This window comes from Trachypithecus francoisi, unplaced genomic scaffold, assembly GCF_009764315.1.
Source record: "Trachypithecus francoisi isolate TF-2019V2 unplaced genomic scaffold, Tfra_2.0 Lachesis_group13, whole genome shotgun sequence".
Taxonomy (NCBI): domain Eukaryota; kingdom Metazoa; phylum Chordata; class Mammalia; order Primates; family Cercopithecidae; genus Trachypithecus; species Trachypithecus francoisi.
In genome coordinates, this window is record NW_022681458.1 from 73,505,355 (window position 1) to 73,527,322 (window position 21,968).

A 21,968-nucleotide genomic window follows, 5' to 3' on the forward strand; every position below is an offset into this window, starting at 1 on the left:
TACCGTAACTCTAGAGGATGAGTACCGGCTTCACCAGGAGTTAACGCCTCCTAACCAAAATATAGACTCCTGGCTCCAGAACTTCCTGGAGGCTTGGGCAGAAACAGGTGGGCTAGGGCTAGCAAAGCACCGTCCCGCCATTTTTGTTGAGCTTAAGCCCAGGATGGACCCTGTTCGCGTGCGCCAATACCCAATGGCCCTGGAAGCCAAAGAGGGAATTATACCACACATCCACCGACTCCTAGATCATGGAGTCCTACGTCCCTGCCACTCACCATGGAACACTCCGCTGCTACCAATACAAAAACCCAACAGTAAAGAACATAGGCCGGTACAAGACTTAAGAGAAGTCAATAAAAGGGTAATGGACATTCACCTGATGGTGCCAAATCCATACACCCTCCTGAGTACTTTGAGTCCTGAAAATCAATGGTATACTGTTCTAGACCTAAAAGATGCTTTTTGTAGCCTGCCTTTAGCCCCTAAAAGCCAGGAAATTTTTGCCTTTGAGTGGACAGACTCTTAGAGAGGCATAAGTGGCCAACTGACGTGGACCAGACTGCCACAAGGCTTCAAAAACTCCCCAATTCTGTTTGATGAAGCCCTCCATGAAGACTTGGGTGAGTACCGACGCCAACACCCCAGTATAACTCTCTTGCAGTATGTTGATGATCTCTTAATAGTGGCAACGTCCCCAGAGGCCTGCATCCAAGGAACCAAAGACCTCCTGAAAACCTTGGGAAACCTGGCTTATCGAGTCTCAGCTAAAAAGGCCCAGATCTGCAGGCCAGAGGTAACCTACTTGGGGTATCTACTTAGAGGGGGACAGCGCTGGCTAACAAATGCTCGAAAAGAAACTGTCCTACAGATCCCCAGACCGCAGTCAACACGACAGGTGAGAGAGTTCCTGGGATCTGCAGGGTTCTGCAGACTCTGGATACCTGGTTTCACTGAACTGGCAAAACCCCTCTATCAGGCTACCAAACAGCAGCAGCCCTTCAATTGGACTGAAGAGGCTGAGCAAGCTTTCCAGCAAATCAAAACTGCTCTGCTCTCGGCCCCCGCGCTGGGTCTTCCGGATGTCTCTAAGCCTTTCCACTTATACGTGGATGAAAGCCGGGGCATAGCGAAAGCAGTATTAACTCAAAATTTAGGTCCCTGGCGCAGACCGGTTGCATACCTCTCAAAGAGACTGGACCCGGTAGCTGCAGGATGGCCTCCTTGCTTCCGGATGATTGCTGCAACGGCCCTGATGGTCAAAGACGCTAGCAAACTGGCCATGGGCCAAGAATTACAAGTCACCACCCCTCATGCTGTCGAAGGCATCCTCCGACAACCCCCTGACCGATGGCTCAGCAATGCTCGGCTTACCCATTATCAAGGGCTGTTACTAAACCCCCTCAGAATAACATTTAAGCCCCCGACAACCCTAAACCCAGCATCGTTGCTGCCAGACCCAGACTTAAGTAAGCCACTCCACAACTGTGCTGAAATACTAGCCCAGGTACATGGAGTCAGAGAAGACCTCCAGGACCGACCGCTACCAGATGCAGACCTCACCTGGTTCACTGACGGAAGCAGCTTCGTTCACCAAGGACAGAGGTATGCGGGGGCAGCGGTAACCTCAGAGACTGAGATAGTTTGGGCTGAGCCTTTACCTCCAGGAACATCGGCTCAAAAGGCTGAGTTAATAGCCTTGGCACAAGCCCTGAAACTAGGCAAAGACCGTAAACTGACAGTATATACTGATAGCCGGTATGCATTTGCCACTGCCCACATACATGGGGCTATATACAAAGAGAGGGGGCTTCTCACAGCTGAAGGAAAAGACATTAAAAATAAAGAAGAAATCTTAAATCTTCTGGCTGCCCTTTGGGAACCCAAAAAGCTGGCTATCGTCCACTGTCCGGGACATCAAAAGGCCACTAACCCAGTCACTCGAGGAAACAACCTGGCTGACCAGACTGCAAAAGACGTGGCTAAAACCACTCCTCAGCTGCTGGCCCTCCAGCTGCCTGATCCCGGGCCCAGAGAATTGCCCTTTCACCCAGAATACTCAGAAGAAGACCTCCAGTGGATAAGTAAACTCCCCGGAACACAGGTCAGTAATCAGTGGTGGAAAGTTTCTAACAACAATACCATTCTCCCGGACAGGTTGGGGCAGCGAGTAATAGCACAAATCCACCGAAGCACTCATCTGGGCCTGCGGTGGATGTTAGATTTGATTCAACACGCTGGACTAAAAATTAAAAACGCCCCTGAAAAAGTAGACGCCACGGTTAAAAACTGTGTAGTATGTCAACTCAATAACGCCAGTCACGGGACCCAGACCACGGGAAAAAGACACAGGGGAGATAGACCTGGTATATATTGGGAAATTGACTTTACTGAAATAAAGCCAGGAAAATATGGATACAAATATTTACTAGTTTTTATAGACACATTCTCAGGCTGGGCAGAAGCTTTTCCGACAAAAAAAGAAACTGCACAGATTGTGGCCAAAAAGATCCTAGAAGAAATCCTGCCCAGGTATGGCTTTCCAGTCATGATAAGGTTGGATAATGGGCCGGCCTTCACCGCAAAGGTAAGTCAGGGACTGGCTTCCATCCTTGGGGCTAATTGGAAACTACATTGTGCTTATCGACCCCAAAGCTCAGGTCAGGTAGAAAGAATGAATAGAACATTAAAAGAGACCCTAACTAAATTGACCATGGAGACTGGCGCTAACTGGGTAGTCCTCCTTCCCTACGCTCTGTTTCGGGCACGTAACTCTCCTTATAAACTAGGACTTACCCCTTATGAAATAATGTATGGCAAACCACCCCCTATCCTCCCTAACCTTAAAGACAATCTCCTCAAAGCTGACACAGATAACGGTCTTGAACTTTTGTTCTCCTTACAAGCCCTACAGAGAGTTCATGAGGAAGTCTGGCCCAAGCTAAAAGAACTATATGAAGCTGGGCCTCCACCCATTCCACATCAATACAAACCAGGAGACTGGGTCCTCGTCAAGCGCCACCGACAAGAAACCCTAGAATCCCGGTGGAAAGGACCATTCCAGGTGATCCTGACTACGCCTACGGCCCTCAAAGTGGAAGGCATTGCCGCCTGGATTCATCACACCCACGCCAAGCCTATAGACCCGCTCTCGGACCTTGTTACATCCTCGACGGGAGAGGCAGCAACCTGGACAGTTGACCGGACCAAAGAAAACCCTCTAAAACTTGTTCTACGCCGTCAGCAACCTAAACTGTAACTATGACACCTACCTCCTTTATAACTCTTCTACTCTTATGGATCCCTTGTGGGGAGACCCAGGAGAACCCGGCAACATCCCCTTTCGCTTGGCGTTCTTCCTGACTGAGAACTGGACCAATTATGCTCAGACAGAACAAAAGGGCTCTGTATTATGCACTGCTGACTGTCCCCGGGGGGTTGTAGCACTCCCATCCATCTAAATTTCACTGATTTTAAACACCAGCCAGGAAAAGCAGCACCCGCAATTTGTTTCCTCTTTGACCAAACACTCTCTTATTGTAATAACTCATGGGTAGAACAAAGTGTCGGCTGTCCATATAGGTCCTGCAAAATCCACACCGTTAAAATCCTAAAAACTTCTGAGTCCCTATCCAGTCAAACGTGGCAGTCACACAATTTCTTTAAAACCACATCAGGCTATACCTGGGTTATCTGGGACCCCTGGGACTCCCGCTGGACTTCCCAGCAAAAAGGGGCTATGTACTTGACTTCAGGAACTACCTGGCCTAGTAGCCATCTCTTTCTCTGGCGTTCCCTTGTTCAGATCCAGACCACCCTACACGCGGCTATACAGAACCAGGAAAGGGAATTAAATGTCCAGCTTTCAACTTTAACTCCTACCCGCCCCTTTTCCTGGTTATCCCTATTAAGAGAAGGGTTAGAAATCGCAAACGCCACTGGCCTAGGCAATCTCTCTGCATGCTTCTTCTGCGCAGCTCTAGGGCGACCGCCGTTAACCGCAGTTCCACTTCCAGGCCCATCTAACGCTTCTCTCAGCCTAAACCCTAACAATAGCCACATACCACCCCTGATCCCTGACGTCCCCTTGTTCCTAAACCCTGGACAGACACAAGTTTCCTTTTGTTATTCAAATGCCGGCATTACCCTCTGTAATACAACTTCCACTCCCAACTCAACCCTCTTTGCCCCTCCTGGTTCTTTCTTCTGGTGCAATGGGACCCTATATAAGGACCTTTCCACTCAGGCCACTATAACCCTACTGTGTCTCCCTGTCACACTAGTCCCCCAACTAACCTTGCACACCCCTGCAGAATTTTCCAGGTGGGACTCCGCCCCTTTCCCTAGACCAAAACGAGCTATATTCCTCCCCCTAGTAGCTGGAGTCTCACTCACCACGTCCTTAGTTGCTGCAGGACTAGCCGGGGGAGCTTTAGGTCACTCCCTTATCAGCACTGCAAAACTCTCTCATCAATTCTCCATAGCTATGGAAGCTTCCACCGAATCCCTTGCCTCATTACAGAGACAATTGACTTCCCTTGCCCAAGTTACTTTACAAAACCGCCGTGCACTACACCTGTTAACGGCCGAAAAAGGAGGGACCTGTCTTTTCCTCAGAGAAGATTGTTGTTTCTACATAAATGAATCTGCACTCGTAGAAACGCGAGTTCAACAACTACATAAACTCAGCCTAGAATTGCAGAAACAATAATCACCTCTGCTGCCAACAGCTGGTGGAATTCCTCCATGTACTCCCTTCTAGTGCCCCTTATAGGACCATTCATAAGTATACTTCTCTTACTCACTATAGGACCATGTATAATAAACAGATTAACAAACTTTGTAAAAGAAAGACTCAATACTGTCCAGCTTATGGTCCTGAGAGCCCAGTACCAACCTGTACTCACCGAGACTTCCGAGTCAGACATATAAGACCCAAGATTGGCTCTCAAGATACTAGAGAGAGAGGGGGGAATGAGGAGTGGGAAAATACTGAATATCAGAGGTCAGAAAAGTCAGGAAACTCCCCTTAATGCTAAAACAACAAGGTTATCTGGAAAGCCCCTAGCAGGGCAAGCGGCCGTTTGTGGTTTGGTCAAAGGGCGGGAACCAATGAACAACTGACTAATGTTTAACTTTAAATGTCAGCCAATTGTAAACCTACAGCTGTAAAAATCCCCAGTGACTCTGTAACTTGTTTGTGTCTGACTATAAAAGACGGCTGAACACCGAGCTCCGGGTCTCTCCCTAGGATCTGATACCTAGCTGGAGGGAACCGAGTTCGAACTCGAAATAAAGCGATCCCTGCCGCTTGGCTTTGTCTCTGGACTCTGGTGGTTGCTTTCAGGTCATCGCGGGTCTGGGCATTACACATGCAGCTTTTATAGTCATCTGTGGTGAAAATTTTGAGTCACTCGATGCACATATTCTAAGCTGGGGCTGAACAAGGCGCCACTCTGCCTTCTTTCAACTCATGCTGTAAACAAATATCCTTTTTGTAGTTTGTCTAGTGACACAACTTTTGCATCTTTGTGCTTTTTGTTGGTGATTTTGCTGTTTAAAATGGCCCCCAAGTGTAGTGCTAAAGTGCTGTCTAGGGCACTTAAGGGTAAGAAAGCTGTGATATGCCTTATGCGGAAAATGAAACCACCTTTGCAAAATAACAGCGAGAAAATTTTAACAGTGAAAGAAGTCTGATCTAACTAACCCTCATCTTGCCTTTAACCTCCAAACTGCCCTTAATCATTCCTTGGGCTTGGGACAAGCTAACCTTGGGAGACATTTAGTTTATAGTTTAAACAATAGCCATTCCCCAAAACTAAACCACCCTTTGTAAAGCTAATGAAAGACCACCAGGTTAGGAGGATGACAGGAGCCTAAATTCTGCTAAGGTGTAGACACAAAGGATTATCAACCATTATTCTGGAGGTTACAAGATTTGCAACTTCTCCAATTACTCTTGCAGATAATATCTGTCTTGCAGAACCTAAGATTGGCCTTTTGTGATGTCTGATTGGCCTTTTGTGATGTCTTTTCAGGTTTTTGCATTTCCGATGACCAGTGTCTCCACCTGGACCTCCCTGTGGCCCCACCCAGGTGGTGGCCCTATCCAGAAGTGAACTGAGCACTCACAAGGACCATTTTCCATACCTCTATGATTGCATCCTTGAAAAAACCCTAGCCTCCGAATTTTCAGGGAGACTGATTTGCATTATAATACTCCAGTCTTCTAATCAGCCAGCTCTGTGTGAATTAAAGTCACACAGAATTAAATTCCTTTATCTTGACAAATCAGCTCTATCCGGGCAGCCGGCAAGGGGAACCCATTGAGCAGTTACAAAAATGCATGTGTTGATAAGCTTCATTCAGGAATGAGTGATAGTGCAGTTGACTGTGAGTTCAATGGTAATTAACCAAAAATACAGATTAAATAGGAAGTCTTTAAACAAATACACATAAAGCAAGGTTATGTATTAATCAGTTGATGAAATGTGACCAGTAGGTCCCGGAAAACTAACCCTGTATTTATCCTAGGAGTAATGATTCAGCACTGGCTAATTCAGTGCTTGCAGTGACTTTTTAGAACATAACTATCAAGAATAACGAGAAAAAAATGTATCTACCTTTGAGGCGATAAGTGGCTTGACTGAGGTAGTTTTGCACCCAGCATTATGCCTGACACACAGTAGGAAAACAAGGTTGATTCTCTTCTCTGTCTAACCTCCCTGGGTGGTGGTGTGATGCTAAACTAGGTAGGTTCATTCATATGCAACTAGCAGTTGTGAAATCTACAAACAGCAAATATTGTCATTTTTTGGCTTCTCTCCTCCTCCAGAGAGGTGCTTTGGAAATCACTCTCATCCATCAATTCACAGTCCACTAGGTGCCTTTGAACTACATACAGAAAGGTGATAATGAAACAATGGAAAAGAACTGCCTTTAGCCAGGAAGTTTGCCTTCCTACCTAAGGCAATCTGGCTGATGATTGCCAATTTCTCATATTTTTTTCAAATTGCTTTCCTTGAAGTGACCTGGAGGCATTTCCTGTCCCAGATCTCAGCATACTTACAGCAAAACCTTCCACCTCTCACTCTCCATCAGGACTTTGACTTTGTGGCTTAAGGGTTAAATCCTCAGTAATATATATATCCTCCCATGGCCATGTGCCCATCTTCCTGCCTTGTCTTGCAATGCAGACACTACGGACACTCTAGGAGTCTGAGAAGGCTTTTTCCAGTTATAAATACAAATTTGTATTTGTTCCATTGCTTAGCTCATGTTCTTTCTCTTATTAAAGATGACAACCAATAAGATTATGCTACTCCCTTCTCAAATCCCTGAAGTATTTCCCACTCCTCTTAGCCTAAAACTTGCCCTCCTTACCACGGGGATAGGATATGAGCCCTGTATGATCTGTCCCTTGCTAACTTTTCAGTCTCATGCCCTGAGCTTTCCTTTTGTTCATTATGCTTCATCCACACTGGCCTTCTTGTTATTCCTTGAATTTAGAAGCATACTCCCACCTCGCAGCCTTTGTCCTGCAGGTCCCCACTGCCTCTGCCTGCATTGCTCCTACGCAAGATCCCCCCACTGCTTCTGTCAGTAAGGTCTTAGCTCAGATTACCTGTCCATAAGGTACCTTTAACCACCCAATCTGAAGAGCCCTGGCAATCACCATGCAATCACCTTATTTCTTCATTACTTTGTCCTTTTGAGATGGGATTGTTCCCTTGACATTGACCCCCTTTTTGGGCAGGAACTGGAGTGGCTTGTTTCACTCAGCCTGATGAATGTTGGAATTAGCTGGTTGCTCCTCTCTAGCAAAAGCAGGCTCTGTGTGGGCCCTGCAGTGGCATCCAAGCCCCTGTCCTCTCAGCACCCTGGTTCTTGTCTGGCATCTAGGAAGAATCAGGTCACATAAACGGATTGAAGGGTGGTGTATGTGGAGGATCTTATCGGGCGATAAAAGTGGCTCTCAGCGGGATGGGGAATTGGAAAGGGGATGGTACAGAAAGGTGATCTTTCCCTGAAGCTGCACTGTCTGAAGTTAGCCGCATCTATCTGTAGTCTCCAACACTTGGTTGCTGCTTCTCTGCTTACCACTCAGCCGCCGGTATCCCTGACACTTAGCAGCTTGTATCCCCAGTGCTCAGCCACTTGTGTTGCTCTGCCAGCTGAGTCCTTTTATGGGCACAGGATAAGGGCGTGGCAGGCAGGGTGGGGGGGTGGGGAATTGGGGTGAAAAATGGGGCCAGCTGTTTTCACTTAGGGCTGAGGTTCCAGGCTTAAGGGTGGGGTGTAGTGGGGAGCTCAGCTGTGCCATATCACTTTGTCACTATGTGAAATTGCTTTAAGGGCTGAATTGTGTCTTCCTCCAAATTCTTGTTGAAACCTTAACCTCTATTGCCTCAGGAGGTGACAATATTTGGATGCAGGACTTTTTAAAGAGGTGATTAAGGTAAAATGAGGTCATATGGGTAGGCCCCAATCCAGTATGACTGGATTCCTTAGAAGAAGAGGAGATTAGGATACAGACATATGCAGAGGAAAGATCATGTGAAGACACAGTGAGAAGGAGCCATCCATAAACCAGGAAGAGACACCTCAGGAGAAATCAGTCCTGACGGCACCTTGATCTTGGACTTCTAGCCTCTAGAACTGTGAGAAAATACACTCTATTACTGAATTTATTTTCTCATGGTTCTGAGCCACCCAGTCTGTGGTATTTTGTAACGGCAGCCCTAGCAAACCAATATTCCTTGTTTCTTTTTAAAAAATAGACTATTATTTTGGAGCAGTTTTAGGTTCACTGCAAAATTGACAGGTATGGTTTCTGCTTCTACGGAACTTACAATAAAGGGAAGGAAAAAACAAATAAACAAGGAGCTGCACATCATATATCATCAGGGAGATGCAAATTAAAACATCAATGGGCTACCACTACAAATGTCACACAGTGGCCAAATTCCAGAACACTGACACCACCAAATGTTGGCAAGCATGTAGGGGAACTCTGTTGATTGCTGGTGGAAATGCAAATGGTTCACACACTTTGGAAGACACAACACAACCCACACAGGGAAACCCTGAGTTCAGAAAGAGTTAGAGACAAAGTGGTGTCTCCTGCTTGTTTCCTAACAGATGGAACGTTAATTGCTAACAACTCTTACTAGTTCTCTCATAACTGGATTCATTTGTTTCTTCGGCAAATATTTCTTGTGCCCTATTACATGCCAGACTCTATGGGAGGCTCTAGGAATACTGGCTTTATGCTGCTTATTTTGTTTGCTCTCCCGCATCTATTGTCTGCTGGGAGGCTGAACCCTGTAGTCTATTTCCCCCGGGCTCCGCACTGTCAGCTTTCTGATGAGTCCAGCCAATGGGTGGTACTTCTTGCTGAGTCCAGCCAACGGGTGGTACAACAAGGCAGGAAGAGAGAGACATTGGGGTATTTTCTTTCCACCCAGGTTTGTAGCCCCCAAAGAGTGGCCTCTTTTCCACCCTAGCCCCTCTCACTGGCCTCTGGTTACAACCCAGGGGTGGTATAGTCTTCCCATACTTGCTGCCTCTGGATGCCTCACTCTCCCTTGTTTGATGGTGTAATCCAGCCCAAGCCTCTGTAAAGTCATACTTTTGTTAAAGTTTCTTCAACTTAACCATCTCACAGTGACTCTGTTTCCCGCCTGGACCTTGGCTAAGGCAAGTTATATATAATTTTTAAATTTCAGGCTGGGTGCAATAGCTCATGCCTGTAATCTCAGCACATGGAGGCTAAGGTGAGAGGATTGCTTGAGGTCAGGAGTTTGAGATCAGCCTGGGCAACATAGCAAGACTTCACCATTAAGAAAAATTTAAAAAATTAACTGGGTTTGGTGGTGTGTGCCTGTAGTCCCAGCGACTTGGGAGGCTGAGGCGTGGGGGAATGCTTGAGCCCAGGAGTTTCTGGGCTATAGTAAGCTATGATCGCAACACTGCACTCCAGCCTGGGCAACTGAGAGAAACCCTGTCCTTAAAAGTTTTTTTTAATTAAAAAATTTTAAATGTTAATGTCTAGGAATAATATAACTTTTGTTTCTTCGTGCTCTAGCACTTTGGGAATAATCAAGGGTGTGGGTCCCAGGATCCAGTTACCGTGCTGATTGGTTCTGAGGGAGCACCCAGCATCCCAGCAGATCTTGGTACACAGCTCTCCTCCTTTGTTGTCCTATCATCTCTCAATGTGGTTAGCATTGTTGCCACTGTTCCCACTGAAGCAAGTGCACGGCTGGTGGAAACAGAATTAGGCAGGAAAAACAGATGCTTAGGTTGGATATGGCAGCCCCAGTAGTAAGCAATGGGGCCTAGAGAAAAGATGAGTTGCATTTTGGCTACTTGGGAGAGATACTGCTATAGTTTGAATGTCCTCTGCAAAACTCAGGTATTAAGGTAGGACCTTGTCCTGATGCATGAATTAATGCTTTTATTTCAGGAGTGATGAGAGGATGAGTGTGGCCCGGTTTCCTCTGTCTAGCACATTTGCTTTCCCATGTGGCACCTTCCACCATGCAGTGACCTTCACCAGTTTCCAGTGCCATACTCTTGAACTTCCCAGCCTCCAGAACCATAAGCCCAATAAACTTCTATTCTTTATAAATTACCCCGTGTGTGGTATTCTGTTATAGCAGCAGAAAACAGACTAAGACAGATGCTTATAGCATTAGATTATGCTATGTTTATAGAACTGAAGGATTCATGAATTCCAAATATGAAAAATAAGACTATTTTTCATAGTCTATATTTTTGTGTCTCAGAGGAATGTTGGTGGTTTAACTTATTAGAATAACTCATGCTTGAAATCAGCATGAGTCATTCTATTGTTGGGGTGGTTATAATGTTTATAAGATTTTAATAGGGTATCTGCTTTATTTTTTGTAATACTTCTGATAGTGGTGGGGTGTCTGGTTGAATTTTAGTGCTATTTTTATGGCTTTTGAGTCCTAGATGACCTAACCTTAGAGCAGAAGAGCAGAGTGAGAGAGACAGTATTTCACAGGAAAGACAGAGAAAGATGGAGAGAAGTTCTAACAAAGTGAGGTACAAACCAAGAGAAGATGATGTGGGCCAAATTCCGATGAGGGGTGCATACACAGAGAAGGGAAGTTTTGTGTTGTGCTTTGGGTTGTTTATCCTAAGTGCCTCTTTTAAAATTGCTTTAAAATAAGCATAACCTGATATATTTCAGATGAACTCTATAAACCATATATTTTTTTCCAGAATAAAGTGCTACATAACATTTAACATTGAGGTTTTAATCTTAATTTTCAAAGAAACACTATAGTCTATCCAAGTTAAGGTAACATTACTTTCTCAATGATCACAGTGATACTGGGATTTGACGAGGCTTGTAACAACCTACTGGGATGATGTGAGCCCTTATTAACCTCATCCAGTGAGATGTGATGTTTTACCCGCATGAGCTGGTTAGCATTTACAGTAAAGGGCACTTACACTGCACTCTTAATACTTATCTTTATTATGAAAGTGTTTCCAAAGTAAAATGATCATCATAATAATGATTGCTTCCAGAGATCAAGAATGAATAATTATATTTTCATATAAAAATCAGCAAAACACAATAACAATACATAAAATAATTCTAATTGGCTAACAGTATTTCATTCCATTTCTGACAGAGATGCTCAAGCACTGAATTGTCTTAAGAAAACAAGTAAGGTTTTGTCACCTATCCTATTTCTCACTGCAAGTTGAAAAAAATCAAATCCAAACACCACCACCCCTTCTATGACAACAAATGGCTCTGGAGGTAAATGACTATGTGGGCAAAGAGTTGATGAAAATCATGAGCTTAGGGGCTTTATGAAACTTTGGAAAATCAAACTCAGAGGTTGATTCCATTCTTAAAGTAATGAAGCTCTAAGTTAAAGTTCCAGAATCATCACATAACTGTTCCTATTCCATAGCTCATTTCTTTTTTTGCAGGCAATCTTATTTTTTTAAGAGTAGTTTCATGATGACAGTTTTAAATAATTACTGTGGATAAAGAAAAAAATTGTCTCAATGAAATAGAATTTTTCACTGAATACAGAAACCATCTCAATAGTTGTTGTTCCCTGGTTTCTAGGCCATACAACAGACATCAAACTAGGAAGCCAAACTTTCATGGACCCGTGTTAAGAAAAACACACATATATAGGCATACTACTTTTTTTCAGAAAAACGGAATTAGGCAGAGAAGGAAGTGTGGGTGTACAATTGATCCACAAGCTATTGGGAAATCAATAGCTAAAAAATGTCAACACCCTGGCTTCCTTTTATCAGGAACTCCAGGAGGCTGAAAGGAATGTGAGTGTATGAAATAAGCGAGATAGATCTTAAGTTAACGGTCCCCTCCCATCCCTTTCTGGGCAATCTCCAGAATGCCTAGTTTTGTGGAGAAACCATGTACTATCTGGCTGCAGAGACTTTCTTAGACCCCGTGTTAGACCCTGTGCGGTCTTAGCATGTGGCCATGTGGTAATGCATTCCTTTCAAAGGCTTTGGGTTGAACTCAAGTGGGAAATACCTGGAAAAGGCTAAACTTCTCCTTTGGGTGTCTGCTGATCCTATTAAAAATATTCATGATGCTTTATGATCTCCAATACAGTTTTCTCCATGAAAACAAGCATCAGATACACTACCTCTAAGTATTTATTGGAGGGGTTCCAACAGCCTCGTGGACAGGCTTTCTCAGCAGCTACTGAGTGCCCCCTAGGGGTGGGGAGGGGACAGTGCACACAGAGGTAAACCACAGAGCCCTCTTCTGGCCTATTATTATGAAGAACTAAAATGTGGCCAGTGAACCAGTCAGTGCTCATCACTACGGGGTAATTTGAGAATGGCACAATTTCATTTTACCAAAAGAAACCTTCACTGGCTCTGGGGACTTCAATATCTTCATTTAAAAATATTTTGCTGCGTTTTCTTCAAGGGCGGCTTGTGACAATTGAACTGTTGATTATTCCTTCCATGGACAGCATGGTAGTGGCAAGTGCAGTAACTGGCTCATTGCATTTTCTCTTTCCATACAAGTTACTGGAACTGCCATGTGATCACTTTTCCAGCAGGCTGACTTCGATGTGATTTTTTTCTTATTTAAATGTTAGAAACACCTCAGGGCTATTATTATTTATATTACAAAGCAGAATATCAGCCAAGGACAAAGGAAAAAAAGTAAGCTAATCAGAACCTGAAGACCTCAAATACCACATGAAATGTAAACATTTAACTTTTTATTTCCAAAGGATTTCTTGAAGCCTCCCTCTCTGGAGATAATGACATCACCATACATACTGATAAACAATCTTTTAATACCTTTGGAATCTTATAATTTTTATACTTGAAATTAAGAAAAACACTCAAATGTTCAGGCAACTTTGGCATTAACATTTCCAAGAAAGGGACAAAAACAACTATTAATGCAAAATCATGAAGAGATTGGGGACAATTGTGGATGCCTATAAAGCTCTCTTTGAAAAGCTCTTTAAAGCGAACTCGGGTAAACGGAAATGAAATCTGACTTTTTACTTAGGTCAAATAACAATGAGGTTTGAATATAATGTGGAAGATTCAGGCCCTTTCTACCCAAGATGAAGGCATTCAGTTTGCTGAAATTCAAACTCCACCAAATACTCAGAATGGAAAATTTGGCAACAGAACTGGACATGTGGAGGTTCACCAACCATTTTGATCAAAGGCGATCTGATTTTATCTCGCTTCTTGCCTACCCTTTCTGTCTTGTTTACCTTGACCAGATGCCTGTGGCATTATATAATAAGACCTCAGGGCACCATCTGTCTGGCAGCCCAGCAGAAGTAGGATGTTAATAAAACCCTGGGGTAAAGCGGCAATCATTTGCATTTTTACCACATATACTTGAATAATCCAAAATACTGAGAGTTGCTTCCCTATGCTCAACATCCACAGGACCAAATTTGGAAAGGTGAACTGTAGTTGGCTTCTATGATGGTCTTAGGTTCTCTATGACCTGCACTTAGCCCTATTTAGCTCTCTGGCTAAGAGGCTGAAAAGATTCTACCACCTTCAGGTGTGTGGGGAACATGACCAGGAGGCTGACAAACAAGGAGGGAAGTTTCTATTGTACCTGGTGAGTGGGTTTTATGAAAAGAATATGGGTAAGGATGAGTCAGTGATATTTTGGTTTTATCACTTTTTGGAGAAACATATATATATACATAAATAGAACACATGTTTTTATATAATTTATTGACCTGAGGCCAAATTCTATTTGGGTTTCTACTTCCCCCCTACTAAGAGATCCAGAAAAGCTATTAATATTAGAGAATAAAGTATTCCTTCTTCTAGAATCCTTTCTACATACCACTTTGTACCCTGGGAAGGTCTGAATGTGACCAGGAAGGAGGAGATATCAACACAGGCTAAGTTAATTAATGAGAAACAGCACTCTGACTAACCTATAGTTGAATTTACAAAATACACTTCAAAGCTATGGCCCGGCACAGGGGGAGGATGAGATACTGCACATATTTTTCTCTCTCAGTCTTATCAGGCTACCACGGGAAAGCTACAGACGGAGATATATTATTCTACATTATAAAAAGCCTGCAAACCCTATTTTAATTAGCCCCAAAGAACTCTGCCCTGAAATGTAAAATGAAATAAAAATCTCTGGATAACATAGAGGACTGTGTGAAGTGAATGCCATCACTTAGAGAGGCCCCAAGTGTTGCCAGTTCTCCGTCTAAGTAACTTTTGGGGGGAAAAATGATTACTTAGATTTGTCTTTGCTAATGACAGACCCAATTTACTTCATTTTATGCAGTTCTGCTAAACCTTTAATTTACAAGCTGACCTCCTTGAAATTATTCTTCTGAGCTCAGGTGTCATATGATCTAAACCTGAACACATTATGGATCTCTAAAGTTAATTTTACCCATTGAGAGGACTCGCCTCAGACACTAAAGTAAGCTAAATATGTTCATATTTTAATTAAGAAACTTTTACCTTCTCACAATGTTCAGCTATGCTATTACTTTTTATACATATACCTGCATTTTAGTAGTAGATGTTCTGATGACTAACAAGTCTTTTTATGATTGTTCTTACAAACTCAACCATCCACAAATTACTCTCCTAGACATAAGCCTGTTTTGTGAAATAAAGTAACAAGGCTCTAAAAGCAGAATTATTTGCATCGTTTTCCCAATAAACAAGCAGATGTACTTCTAAGCCTCTTCAATTATTACTATGGACCATAACAGAAACATATTATTTTGTAAATAAGTAGGGAAAGATATAATATTACAGTAAGAATTTTTTGGTTGGGAGCATTCTTTTAACTATTAACCCACAGATTGCAAATTGTGGGCACAAAGCTTTTTTTCAAAGAACTGAATTAAGTGTGAATGCTTCTGAGCAGGATATGCACTCTCTGGTATTTCTGCACACTCGTTACCATTTCTGCTGTTGTCTTCACGGCCCTGATTCACACATTTATATTACGGCATTTTTGTTTGGGGTTCGTGTTTTAAGTGATGGCCTTCTTGATTTATGAAGGGTTTTATAATCCCTTGTTCCTCTTACTAAAAGTTAGAAGAAGAGATAAAATCTTTGGCCAACATATAGTTTTCTTATCTGTACATAAATAACACTGCTGTGTAGAAGACTTATGGAAACTTATTCTTCAGTACTTCTCCTCATTGTTGATATTGCCATTGTCCAATAGAATTTTTCATTTTTTCCAGAAACAGCCCCACTTGAAAAAAATTCCTGGAAACCAAAGAGGCATTGTAGTGTAATGCTGCTCAGTGTCTAGTAACAGGAAAGTCATCTGGATTACATTTAAGGAGAAAAGCAAAGGGTAAAATAGTCTTTCTCCCATTGGCTTTATTTTGCTCAGCAAAATAAAAATATCAACATCAAGTACTAGATAGGGCTTTTTCTTGAAAGCCGGTTGCATTAAAGTGCTTTGCACTGCACATGTAATTTTTATCAACTCTTGAAAGATTTTTTTTGTCCCCAAATATACTTAACTTCTTTCTTTTATAATGTGACAGAATACTGCACTAATTATAGGGTAGTGGCAAAACCTGGCTGAAATCTATTGCTCTCTTTATGTTATTCCCAGAACACAGGACAAATTCCCATTCTTAACAGTGATTTCCTTGTTTATAACTACGAGCTTCAGTGAATATCCTCCTTCAGAATCAGAGCACTGACCTCATCACAGAGAAAAACAAACAAACAAACAAACACACTCTATAACCTACAAGGTTAACCCTCAACTAGCTATCACACCCATTGAAGAAATCTTGGCTGTGTGCACAAGAAATGAAATCTATTTCAAAGCAATTTAATACAAAACCATTCAAAAAGTTCTCCAACAACCATCTTCTTTAATTTGAACTGCGAATTGACCATGAAGAGTAAATATTAAACACCTAGTTCGTCTGGTTTAAATGGTCACTGAGACAGTATAGGCAATTTCAAAATGGGCACTGTAACAAAAAGAAAGCTAACCTATTTAGAGCTGAACGAGAATCTTGCACTGGATTTTGCTTGCTCTAAGTGACAAAGTAAGCTGATGCTCATAGCATATTGGACTACAGCAAGAGAAAGGGGGAGAAGCAGATGGAGCATCTCCTTCACTGTCATGAGCCCAGTGAGTAAAAGGAGTGAGGAAACCCTCTTTTGTCCACAGATTTACAAATACAAAAAATAAATAATATTCTAAGACAGTACAAATGCAAATACTGTTCCCTTGTGTCAATTACATACAGCATGCCTACATAGAGAGAATGGCAATTCTTCTTCATTCACAGACAGGACACATGGCAGTGCACTATTCAAAATGCTTTGATAATCTTAATTTTTGTTTCTGGTGCTGAGATATTATGAAAGGAACTGCATTTGCAACTTATTAAATACTTCCAGGAACAAATAGTTCACTTTGCTTGGGACTTGTAGTTTTGAGTAATTAATCATCCATGGAGCAGGAGCCGGTCAGGAGATACCCGTTGGTACCACTGGTCCCATTGGTGGTTGTCGCAGTGTGGGCATTCTTCCCTGGAGGTTCTGAGTCCTCCTCATCTGAGCTAGACTCAATATCACTTCGATCATCCTTGGACACCTGTGGAGTAGAAGCAGGTGAGTATAACCAGCACCTAAGAAATCATCAAGGTATGGCACGCTAGAAGCACATGCAGTCATACACAAAGGGAAACAGATCCCAATGTTAAAAAATTGAAGAGGATGAGAACATTGCCATAGCAATAAGTTCCCCTTCATTGGAGAGATAAAATGTAGGCGACAAAGGTAAGTATCATGGAGGGCTAGACTTCCTGACCTCTTGAAGGTATCTTTCCATATTCAGAACGTACTAGACCATGAATCCTGCTTTTAATCAAAAAGTAGCATACTGTGCCACTGGAATGGCGTCACAGGAATTTGGTACAAATGGATCAATTTACTCATTGATGATCACATTCTCCTTGAGAATAATTTAAAGTCAGCTCTCAATTAACCATACCAATGGAGATAGTCACTAGCTCAGAACATTGAAAAAAATTCCTATTTGGCTTTTTAATGCATTAATGACTACATTTTTATTTTGTGTATGCTATAATTAATTAGGAATTTTGTTTCGTATGTCACACAACAAATGGCAGCAGGAGGCATCTTTTTTTTTTTTTTTTTTTTTTGAGTCAGAGTCTTGCTCTGTTGCCCAGGCTGGAGTGCAGTGGTGTGATCCAGTTCACCACAACCTCTGCCTCCTGGGTTCAGAATTCTCCTGCTTTAGCCTCTCGAGTAGCTAGGATTACAGGCATGCACCACCATGCCCAGCTAATTTTTGCATTTTTAGTAGAGACAGGGTTTCAGTATGTTGGCCAGGCTGGTCTGGAACTTCTGACCTCAGGTGATCCACCCACCTCGACCTCCCAAAGTGTTGGGATTACAGGTGTGGGCCACCGTGCCTGGCCAGGAGGCATCTTAAGAACCTGCTGAGTGGGGTGGAGCTTGAAATATTTCCTGAGGAAAATCCACTGACCAGATCATCAAGAACTGGCTCCCTGCCAGGCGAGATGGCTCATGCCTGTAATCCCAGCACTTTGGGAGCCTGAGGTGGGTGGATCACCTGAGGTCGGGAATTCAAGGCCAGCCTGACCAACATGGAGAAACTCAGTCTCTACTAAAAAAAAAAAAAAAAAAAAAAATAGCCAGGTGTGGTGGCACATGCCTGTAATCCCAGCAACTCCAGAGGCTGAGGCAGAAGAATCGCTTGAACCCAGGAGGCGGAGGCTGCGGTGAGCCGAGATCGTGCCATTGCCCAGAACAAAACTGTCATAAAAAGAAAGAACTGGCTTCCATCCTGCCAAGTCTCTTCAATCCTCCATTCAATCTCCCTAAGTCACATGGAGGTCAAAATAAGGTGAGAAGATGTAAATCTATACATTACCATCAAGGATGAGAAAAATCCTACTGTCTAACAAGGAAGTAATTTTTGTGGGAAATTAAGAAAATACTGCTTTTAAGATAAAAATAGTTTGAACCTCCTACTCTGTAAGTCTAAATTATGGTAAGCATTTTTACCCAGAAGGCCTTAAGATTTTTGAGTAACTCATCACTGCTTACTTATATTTTTCAGTAGTGTGACAAAAGAGACCTGGTGGCCTCCCTTCATAGAAATGTTCCCAATCTGGTCCTCCGGTGATTCTCTAGGGGGTGGGCTGGGGAGGTTGCCAAAGTCCCGTGGGAGGTATGGCAGAATTAACTGGGGGCTTTCCCACATCACATCCCGTCTGTGCTACCATTACACTCTAACATGAGAATCCTGGACTCCCTCCACTCTGCCCAACTTGAGAAACTAACAATTCCTGTGGGAGAACGTCCTCTCTCTCAGGTGGGTGGGGTCAGGAGAAAGTGAAAGCTCAGAACTACTGCTTTATGCCAACCAGTGGTGATGAAGTAAATATCGTAAAAGTGAACCTCACTCCAATACCCTTTGAGATGGGACTGAACTCACACAGGCCATCTCCAAACAGATTTAGATACTCAGACTCCAAAATGGCTACAGGTAATTGAACTTAAACATTGTGAGTCACAAAGCCAGCATTATAGTAAAGCTCCACTATGTTGATAAGTCCATTAGTCATAAGTAGAAATCTCCAGTTTTACAAAGTGATTAATTTACATTTGCATGCTCAGTCAGATTTTTTAAATTGCACTTAGAAAAATCTATACTTACATTACCTTCAAAGAAAGGACAATTTAGGATATCTCAAAATAGCCCAGAGGAAAATAACTCATGGCCAAGATGAATCCTACTGTCCCAGGTGAGAGCCGCAAGGGCAGCTAAGATATTCTGAAGCCTGAGATCTAGAATACAATTAATCATCATCTCTTCATAAAGTAGAAGGAATAAGTTGAAGAGCAGGCAACATGTCTGGTAGAAATAGCAATGCAATTAAGGACACAAGTAATCTAAGCAGCATTCTTGCATATTTAGTTATTGTTATATTGATAGTTTTGTGCATGTTGACTAAATTTGTATCCAAATGAGGACAAAGAGATTTTAAAATGGAAATACATGATCATTTTAAAGAGTGAGAGGTCACAGAGAAAAATGAACTTTAGCTTCTGAACAATTAATTGATCAAAATAATTAGGACTTCTACTAGAGATGGTGCGGAGAAGTGGTTTCATACTACATGACTAGAAGACCCGACTTCCCCTGCAGAAGAGGCCAACTCTGTTGACCTTGATGAATCAGAATGGTCAGGTGCTACCTTATGGCCCAGCTGATGCTCAGGCCTCCATTCTGCAATGTGTTGATCCGCTCCCCCTCCAACTAGTTCTGTTTCTCCTACTTTACTTTGGTCTATTTCTGTCTTTTAGCCAACATATTAAACACCAGTGAAAGAAATTCTTCTTCTCTGTTGGATCATGCAATATTTAGCAGAACACAAGCTCACACCAAAGGGCCCTAATAGAGATGTCTCTAGTGTCCTTTGCAGCTCATGGAACTGCAGCTCACATGAAGCCTCTAGCCAGTGTCAATAGGTTAGACAGAACAATATGCATGGAAACAAAAGCATCTGAGTGCCTCTCCAACAGGCAAGAGGCACTCAGGATAAGGACAGAGAGAGAGGAGGAGAAACTTACATGTAAAGGGTTCCACTTCCCAGCCTTCCAGGGTAGCAGAAGGAAGAGAACAAACAAGTAAGAAAATGTCACAGAGAACGATCTGGAAAAGTCTCTGCTCTACACACAGGGTGGGAGCTGAGGCTTAGGAAGCTTTATTCGAATCAACCTCAAGTCCACTTTCAACCAAAAAGATTTAACTAAATCTTGTTGGAAGTCATGAACAGATTTGTTTTTCAGTTTGAAAGAAAGGTTTGTTTAAACAGGCATACTGCACCAAGTGATCCTTCTCATAAAAGGAAAGAAGTGATTAAATTTCTGTTCAGTATAATCAGAGGAAGTCCATGGTTGACAGGAGGAGCGAGAGCAAACACAACAAATAATATATTATTAAGTCTAAAATTACAAATGCATATCATTGGGTGCCATCGCCAGCAAAGGAACACTGAAGACTTAAAAAATGAACTAGAGAAGGAAATGACATTTTCGTTTGTGTTTCTAGGTAGTTTTGTTCAATTCTGAAGAAATAATACCAATTTTGATGAAATATGAAATAGTAAATAGTTGATCCAGAGAAATTACAGAAACAAAATTTTCTAACACATATTGGAAAAAGTGAGTTACAGCTTACCTTGCCTCTTGAAACAGCTTTGCAAGCTATTTTCACAATCAAGTAAGACCAGAAGCAGTTCAACCCTTGTATTAGCAACAGCAGTAGGTTAAAAACCCACCAGGAAGGGTAAGGTCCAACGATCTCCCAGCTTTCAAATAATGTGGTATTTAACACCCTAAGCAAAAGAAGCAAGTGATTAGTGAACGTGGCATCTTCCTTTGCTTTCCAAGGAACTCTCGTCACTCCTTTAAAGCACAAGGTCAACAGTATCGCCCAACAACCCCCTCTCTGGCAGGATGGTATGAAAGTTTGCCAGGTACTTAGAAATGTCATTTCCTGAAGAATTGCCCTGGTGGTGTGACTTTCATTTGGTTTTAGGTTGAATATTTTTTCTCTATTCGCTTCTTCAAAAATGATAAAATAACTATAACATAAAATTGACCATCTTGACTTTTTTAAGTGTATGGTTCATTGGCATTAGGTAAATTCACATTGTTGTGCAACCGTCGCTGCCATTCATGGTCAGCACACTTTTCATCTTTCAAAACCAAGATTCTGTACCCATTCTACCAGCCTGCATCAACCACCATTCTCCTTCCTGTCTCTATGAATTTGACTACCTTAGCTACAGCATCAAAGTAGAATCATATAGTATTTGTCCTTTTGTGACAGGCTTGATTCATCTTCAAGGTTCATCCATGTTGTGCATGTGTCAGAACTTCCTTCCTTTATAAGGCTGAATTGTTAGTATATATCACGTTTTATCCACTCATCCACTGAAATGGAACTTGGGTTGCTTCTACCTTTTGGCCATTGCAAATAATGCTACTAAGAACACTGGTCTACAAATATCAGTCTGAGTATATATCTTTCAGGCATATATCCAAAAGTGGAATTGTTGGATCATATGTTTCCTCCTTCACTTTTGCCATCATTTCTTTCATTAATTTTCATTCATTTTTTTGGTTGGGATGCTGTATCTATTTGTTAAAAGGCCTGCATGATCTTTGAAGTTGCTTTTGGGCTTTAAATAAGTGCGACGAATGCCATTCAATGCCAATACACTGCAAAAAAAGAGATGAACTCCTAAACATTACTTAAGTACAAGCCATACGCCTAGCACAGGGAAGAACACAGTGGAAGTGAGAATATGAGTGAGACGTAGGCTTATATCTAGTAGGAGAGTCATTAGAGGGTCCTT

General features: G+C 42.4%; 2 protein-coding genes across 3 annotated transcripts in view; one reads left to right on the forward strand and one right to left on the reverse strand.

The window, feature by feature from the left end:
- The first annotated feature begins 952 nt into the window (after positions 1-952).
- On the forward strand, positions 953-3,368 carry LOC117094901. Its single transcript, XM_033231235.1, has 2 exons — positions 953-2,101; positions 2,904-3,368. Exons 1-2 carry the CDS (start codon positions 1,232-1,234, stop codon positions 2,940-2,942), a joined length of 909 nt encoding a protein of 302 aa, XP_033087126.1. The 5' UTR covers positions 953-1,231; the 3' UTR covers positions 2,943-3,368.
- Positions 3,369-11,491: 8,123 nt separating this feature from the next.
- Positions 11,492-21,968, reverse strand: part of CERS6 (ceramide synthase 6) — a 325,070-nt gene continuing 314,593 nt past the window's right edge. The window contains exons 9-11 of one of the 2 annotated variants that reach the window (XM_033231236.1): positions 20,786-20,942; positions 20,176-20,199; positions 11,492-17,143 (exon numbers count right to left, since the gene is read on the reverse strand). In XM_033231236.1, the coding sequence (XP_033087127.1) occupies positions 16,991-17,143; positions 20,176-20,199; positions 20,786-20,942 (334 nt within the window). In that variant the 3' untranslated portion in view covers positions 11,492-16,990. The remainder of the gene's footprint in view (positions 17,144-20,175; positions 20,200-20,785; positions 20,943-21,968) is intronic. The other variant, XM_033231237.1, reaches the window with a different exon arrangement.